A 7,534-nucleotide genomic window follows, 5' to 3' on the forward strand; every position below is an offset into this window, starting at 1 on the left:
TTTCTAAGGCAACAGCCTTTCTCTCTCCTAACTGTTCGTTAAGGCTGGCTTGAAGAACCGTTTTGCTGTTATTATCGACCAGCCTTTTACGCTGGCACTTTGACTTTGTCACCCCACTGCTTTTCAACCTGCTTGTTTTTAAATGAGAAATCAGCTCTCAAACTTGCTGAGGATCTCTTGCGAGCATTGCTTCCCTCTTGGTACTTTTCAAAATTCTCTCCGTCCTTGGACAGATTGGTTATAGTGTGTATAGTGTGCGGGTCTCTTTGAGTTTATCATGCGTACAGCTCATTGAGTTATTATGCTATGTATGTGCGGTTAGGTGTGTGCCGTGTAATTATTTCTCTCGGCTTGGTCAACATTACAGGAGATTCTCAAGGCCCATGACTCCGTTGCAAGTTACCCGATGACCGTTTTCATTCCTTCACTCCTGAGCTTTGGATCTTGGTCTGGGGGCACGTCCAGTACCCAGGCCAAGCTCTGCCTGTCCCTGCCGCTTGGCTTCAGGCCAAGGTCAAGCTCATCCCCTCTCGTCAGGCCTGTCCGTTGCTGCTCGTTCCATTCTGATGGCAGGGGAGGCATCTATGTTCATTTACCAGCAGCGTCTAAATACCAGATATTTCTGTGAGAGTGGGAGCTCATACTGGTTTTATTTGTTTTTACTTTTTTATTTTCTATTTAGTTGGAATAGATAATACCTGCACATGGTCCAAAATTTTGCACAGACACATACACACACATAGAGAAGCGTCCGGCCCCCTTCCCCAGGCCTGGTTCTCTCTCCCATGAGCAAGTAACCACTTTTTTTTTAAAACTTTCTTGTGTATCTTTCTAGAGTTGGTTTATGTACTTGTCAGAATTATGTAGAAGCCAAATACAAAGATATTTTTTTCTTTCCCACTCTTTACTCTGAAGATAGAATATCAGACATGTTCTTTTGCAGTTGATTTTTTTTTTTTTCGCTTAATCGGAGGTGTTTCCACATCAAATTATAAAACTTCCTTAATCTTTTCTTATCCTGTAGAATTCCCTTTTATGGGCATGCCATATTTTACTTAACCAGTGCCCTAGTGATGGAAATTTTAGTTTTCTTGCATGTGTATAAATGTATTTGAAGGATAAATTTTCAGAAAGGAAATTACTGGATTAAAGAATATGTGTGTTTGTAATTTTGGTTGGTATTACTGAATTACGTTGTATGAGCCTGCCTGCTTCTCGGCGTGGGTGAACATAGTCTCAGTTAAGAGTCATTTGGTGTTCCTTTTTCTTTTCACGTCTGTATCCTTTTTTTCCCTTTTGTTGTTGATCTTAGTATTTTACAGAGATTAGCTGTCTATGCTATAAGATGTAAATATATATTCTCAACATATTGTTTTGATTGTCTTTATGGCGATTTTTTTTTTTTTATGCAGAACTTTTTATTTTTAATCAGGTTGAAGTTATCAATCTTTTTTTTTTTGGCTTCTGGATTTCGAATCCTAGTCAGTAACACCTACCACATGCTAAGATTCTAAGAGAATCTCCCATATTTTCAAGTACTAGAATACTGGGGCAACCCCACAGCTGATTTGTCCCAGCACAATTTACTGAATATTCGATCTTTTATACAATGACTTGGGATGGCACCTTCATCAAATTCTGAATTCCCGCGCGTGTTCGGGAGACTCTCTGGACTTTTTTCTTGTTGTCGTTCTGCCGTTCTATTACTTCATCAGAACCACCCTAGAGATTTTAATTATTCCAGATCTTTTCCAAGGTTTTCCAGGCTCTAGTTATCATTAATTTTCCATGTAACTTAGAATCAGATTATCTATTAAAAATTCCTGTTGGTATTTTTAATTGGGGTCACATTAAACTTAAGAATGTGCGTAGAGAAAACTGACATCTTTATGATGAGGCGTCTTCCTAACCAAATCATAGTGTCTTCCCGTTTATTCAAGTCTCCTTCTGTGTCTTTCTATTTCGAAGTTTTCATATAGGCGTAGTATATTTCTTATGAAGGTTATTCCTAGATAGTTTATCTTTTGCTACTGCTATTGAAAATGAGGTCTTTTCTTAGGTTGTTTTTTTTTTTTTTTCATTAGTCTTGCTTATATTAGCGTATACTATAAATGCAAATGGTTGGACTACAGAACCTTTTTTTTCTTTTTTTGTAATTTTTTTTGGTGGTTCATGGGATCATTTCTAGAATAGTCATTGATTTGTTTCTTTCTCAAAAGCATTTATAGACATTTATACTAGATGGCTCATTTACATTTCTAGTTCATTAAATGAGTTGTTCTAAATAAAATGACCTTTGAACTTTCAACAGGATAGTTCCCTCTATGTTTTTAAAATAAGGAACTATATACTTACACTATTTTACAGGAAAAAAGTCGGTGGGTATTAAACTTTAAAAAGTCACCCAAAATTTATTTCCAATTCATACTGATATTTTAACATACTGTATTTATCATCTCTATTTATTTTTATGTTCTCTTTTGAACTGTTTTTATATTTTTAATTAAAACAGATAAATTAATGAAAAACAACGAGTCTCTTTGAGCCCCCGTTTCCTAGTCTCTCAGGTGGGGCGGATAATGGCAGTTGCCCCATGGGGACGGCTTCAGCGAGTGGGGGGTGAGTCCACGTGAGGCCCTGGGCATATCTCGTCCTTCGTTCTCACTGGTTGCCAGGAGGATGGAGGTGGTTGTGGGTCAAGAGTGTGCTCAGCCCTGCCCGGCCTCAAAGGTCCCACCACAGGGTGAGGAGTGCCATCCGGTCAGTTGTGACAGTGCCAGCGAGGGTGGCTGTCCCTCGCTGGAAGGATTGTCGTAACTGTCTCTCCTCTCTCTCCTCCAGGCCTGCTTTGTGAGGAGAACATTGATGACTGTGCCAAGGGTCCTCATTGCCTTAACGGCGGTCAGTGCGTGGACAGGATCGGGGGCTACAGCTGTCGCTGCCTGCCCGGCTTTGCTGGAGAGCGCTGTGAGGGGGACATCAACGAGTGCCTGTCCAGCCCCTGCAGCTCTGACGGCAGCCTGGACTGCGTACAGCTCGTCAACGACTACCTGTGCGTCTGCCGCAGCGCCTTCACCGGTGAGAGCCTCGCCAGACTCCCCGCGGGGCGGATAATGGGGGCCTGCGTCCTGTGCGACATCTCCCAGACTCACGCGCAGCTTTTCTTAGATGCGAAAAACCAGACTAGCTTGAGTCAGGGCCCAGTTCTTTCTTGGGCCTGTGCTCCTTGGACGTTACAGTCACTCTCTACCTTTTCATTTCTCCTGAGACATGTTTTCTCTTTTGTTATACACTGACTGAGCCGAAATACATATATAAAAAAAACATGTTGGGGGTAGTTGAGTAAAATAACCTTTTTTAATTTGGTAAGTACACATAACATAGTTTCCCATCTTAACCGTTTTCCGGTGTGCGTGTGGGTACGAAGTGCATCTATACCGTGCGGCCGTCACCACCGTCCACCCACAGAACTCTTCATCTGAGCAAAATAACGTTTCGTTTTCAGGATCCTTACATCTAACTCCGGTTTCATCGCTCTGCCTTGCTTTGGCATGTAAGGACTTGACTCACCGAGACGTCACTGCCATTGTGACCTTCTTTCCACCTCTGGGACCTATAGAGGCTCAGGATCTTCCAGGACGCTTAGGGGGAGTGGGTCCAAGTCGGGGTGTGTTTAACCAGTTGATGAGGGTCTGAATTGGGATGCTGCAGCGGTCACGAGTGGCCCATGGGGCTAAGACTTGGCCACATTCCCTGCTGTTTCTCAAGCTGCTTTTCTTCATCACAGATCATGATGACGACCAAGTGTGGTCTCAGAACAGGAGCTTCATCATAGGCACTCACTAGTGACTTCCAGAAAAGGGCAGCTTGGTGACTAAAATAGTTGTTTGTGTCTAACTGTGGCAGTATCATCAGATACTCAACTTAGAAATCCATGGAGCATTTCTGGGGTCATTGCGAATCTTACGCTGTAGTGCCATCGCTCGGGAGACAGACAGTGGGCTGCTGTGGTCCCCTTACCGACAACGTGGCAAATTGGGCTCTGCTGCGTTCTGAGCCCATCTCCAGACTTTCTTCTTCCAGTTTTAAAGATATGTGACCTTTCAGAACTTTGGAATGTCACAAAGACTGGGAAGGATCTTGCAATATGAAAGATGCCTGGACGCACAGTCCGTTATGGTGTCACGCCTGTGGAGGCAGGACTGTGAACAGCCCGCCTGCAGCCTCCTGTTAGCCAGAGAGGCCAAGCTGGCTCTGCTGGCTTCACTGCCTCTGAGGCCGCCTTTATCTGGGACACCGACAGGCACCTCCCTACAAAGAAAGGGGGAAACAGGTGAAGGGAGGAATAGGGACCACCTTGGATGAGGGTCCCCCAGCCAGGAAGCAGTGTTCATGTGTTTTCCTTGCTTGTGAGTGAAAAAGACCCGCCCCCGCCCCCCCCGGCCCCCAGCGCATTGGTTGTAATTATTCTGCGATGCTTTTGCCGGGATGGACTCGAGGGTCCATGGCCCCAGGATCCTGAGACCCACCTTTGGTTAGTGGCTGCTGCTGCGATTTAAAGAGGCAGACATCTCTAACTCTTGCCTCTTGATTCTCTTTGGCCAGAATTATCACTATTTGAATTTCCCTCTTAAAGACACCTCTCCCCTAGGTGACGTGGGCCAGATGGGGCCTATCCCCGGCTGTCTGCCAAGGGGCCCTAGCTGCGCCTGCCTGTGTCTCCCACGATTTCAGTCACTTAGTTTATCCCGGAGCGGTGGCCTTGAGATACCGTCTGCTTTAGAATTGTTTCTGGAGAAAATTAACTCTAAGAAATAAAAGCGTGTTTTAAAGCAGTGCTGATCAGGTTACAGAAAGGCTAAAAAATGACTGAAAAGAGATGTTACAGATGAAAACTCCCTGTAAGTTGCAAATCACATTTATAGGTACCGGCCCGATGTAGCCTTGTAGCCTCTCCCATGAAGTAGATGATGTTAAGAACAGTTTCTAAATCTTTCTTTTGACTGATGGCAACTAAGTGCCTTCAAGAAAAGCTGTGCCATTTTTCTGTTTTGATGACGTTAGTCATTTCGCACATCCACCCTGTCGTGTGAGGCTGTGGGGAAGGAGTGCCATGTGCGTTTGTCATGTCAGTGACACAGGCGAGGGCCTGGCCTGAGCCATGACAGGTCAGTTGCGTCGAGACCCAGTGACACTCTCTCCACCTGCCCTGTTCCCTTGTCCCCTTGCCTCGTCTCTGACCCTTTGGCCGGCGCACGTTGTAGCGGTCAGTGTCCTGGTTGACGACTTGCAGCGATTACTTCTGCCTTTCAAAACTCCTTTTCATTTTCTGCCTCGAGGTCGTCACTGCGAAACGTTCGTCGACGTGTGTCCCCAGATGCCTTGCTTGAATGGAGGCACGTGTGCCGTGGCCAGCAACATGCCCGATGGTTTCATTTGTCGTTGTCCCCCGGTAAGTGCGTGTCGCCCGCGTAAGGAGCATGCTTTCTTCTGTGCCGTCTGTGACGGAGCCGAGAGCAAAAGCCTCGTTTTCCAAGCTCCACGGGGAGCCCTCTCGGTGGGGAGGTTTCCTAATTTTAGCTCCTTCAGAAGAAAGTGCTTGAGTTTTCCATTCAGAGTTGTTAAAATGTTCCCAGAAACGGTGAGCTCCCTAAGCTGTCGGTCTTCATAAGCACCACAGGAAGTGGTGGGATGGGTGTCCTCTGGAGAACAGGACTGGGCCCCCAGCTTCTGGGTCCTGTGCGGAGGGTCAGGGCAGTCTTGCCGCCCAGACTGGAGCAGGGTTGGCTGGACTGTCTGGGAGCAAGCTGCTGCTTAAACTCGCAGGCAGCCCGATTTTAGCCATTTGTTGTGCCACCTCTTTTGCCACTGCCGGAGGCTGAAACCTCCCTAAAACGGAGATCATTATGTTTGGAGAGACACCCGGAGGAAACCTGTGAGTGACCCTGGCCTGAGCTAAGCAGGGAGAATAAGAATGAACTGGGCACGTTTTTCAGAGACTCAGAACTCCTGGTGTGGTTTGTCCCCTTATAAAGCCTTTATATGAGTGATCTGATGATGGCTGGGGAAGCTGCTTATAGATACCCTGTCACCTGACCCTTATCCCGCCGTGACCTGCGGACTTACTTTAGACGTGATCTCTTAAATTCGATGGCATCTACACCACTGCATGGACTCTTCAGCCCGACCTGCAGGGTGACTTAGAGGTCCCTTCCTAGAGCCCGATCCTGGAGGCCGCGTGGAGGGATCTTAGCCAAGTGTCCCACCCTTTTCTCCCCAGAGGTGTGGCACTGGGGGTCACGAGGACAGTGGGGCGTGCCCCCCCGAGTCGGCACCATCCTCACTGTCCGCTGCTTTCCACAGGGGTTCTCCGGGGCCAGGTGCCAGAGCAGCTGCGGACAGGTGAAGTGCCGGCGAGGGGAGCGGTGCGTGCACACGGCCTCGGGCCCCCGCTGCTTCTGCCCCAACCCCCAGGACTGCGCTGCGGGCTGCGCCAGCAGCCCCTGCCAGCACGGGGGGACCTGCTCCCCGCAGCGCCAGCCTCCCTACTACTCCTGCCGGTGCCCCCCGCTGTTCCGCGGCAGCCGCTGCGAGCTCTACACGGCCCCCACCAGCACCCCTGCCGCCACCTGCCTGAGCCAGTATTGCGCCGACAAAGCTCGGGACGGTGTCTGCGACGAGGCCTGCAACAGCCACGCCTGCCAGTGGGACGGGGGAGACTGTTCCCTCACCATGGAGAACCCCTGGGCCAACTGCTCCTCCCTGCTGCCCTGCTGGGATTATATCAACAACCAGTGTGACGAGCTGTGCAACACGGCCGAGTGCCTGTTCGACAACTTCGAATGCCAGGGGAGCAGCAAGACATGCAAGTAAGGGTCCCGGGCCCCCGGACGCGGAGGGAGACTGTCACTAACACGCCTCGGCTTCCTGCTCTTGCTCCTCACGTCTCCAGCGCTTCCGCCCGAGCTGCCTCTGCTTTTCCGACGGGCGCCCTGAGGCCCTCTGCTCCCTGCTGTCAGCCCTGCCCCATCGCACGCTGCCCTGTGCTCTCCCTTGCTGGCAGAGGTCCAGGAATGCCCATGGCAAAACCACCCTCTCTCTGCCTCTTTCTGCCTTCTCACCTGCTGCTCTCACGGCCCCGTGGGAGATAACGTTTGGAAGTGGTGACAGCCACTGGCAGGCCGCCTCCCACATAACCTGCCTGCGGGATGGACGGAAAGGTCTGTACCTCTCTCTCTCTTCACCCCTTCTTTTCCCCGAGGCTGGGTTTCCGCGGCTAGATTTCTCAGGAGGCGCACGCCGGGTCGGGCCGCGCGAGCCTCCCGGTCGTCACGGCTGCCGTCGTGGGGCTTATGCTTTGCAGAGCACCTGTCCTGTTCTCTCAGCCACCCCATTTGACCCCGTGAATTAGCAGCCTCGCGAGGCCTGGAGGCCTCGGTGTTGTTCGGCCTTTCGCAGGTGAGGGAACTGACACCTGCGGCGCGAAAGAGCCGGCCGGAGCACGTCCCGCCCTGCGTCCCCTCTGTCCTCGTTG

General features: G+C 49.5%; 1 protein-coding gene across 1 annotated transcript in view; it reads left to right on the forward strand.

Annotated features, from left to right (window-relative positions):
* The window catches only part of NOTCH2 (notch 2), a gene marked incomplete at its 5' end in the record, with an annotated part of 72,961 nt that overhangs the window by 53,170 nt on the left and 12,257 nt on the right, over positions 1-7,534 (forward strand). Inside the window, 3 exons of the mRNA XM_023534849.1 lie at positions 2,842-3,078; positions 5,340-5,452; positions 6,364-6,870. Of these exons, the coding sequence (XP_023390617.1) occupies positions 2,842-3,078; positions 5,340-5,452; positions 6,364-6,870 (857 nt within the window). The remainder of the gene's footprint in view (positions 1-2,841; positions 3,079-5,339; positions 5,453-6,363; positions 6,871-7,534) is intronic.

The sequence above is a fragment of the Pteropus vampyrus genome, unplaced genomic scaffold, assembly GCF_000151845.1.
Source record: "Pteropus vampyrus isolate Shadow unplaced genomic scaffold, Pvam_2.0 Scaffold6, whole genome shotgun sequence".
Classification (NCBI taxonomy): Eukaryota; Metazoa; Chordata; class Mammalia; order Chiroptera; family Pteropodidae; genus Pteropus; species Pteropus vampyrus.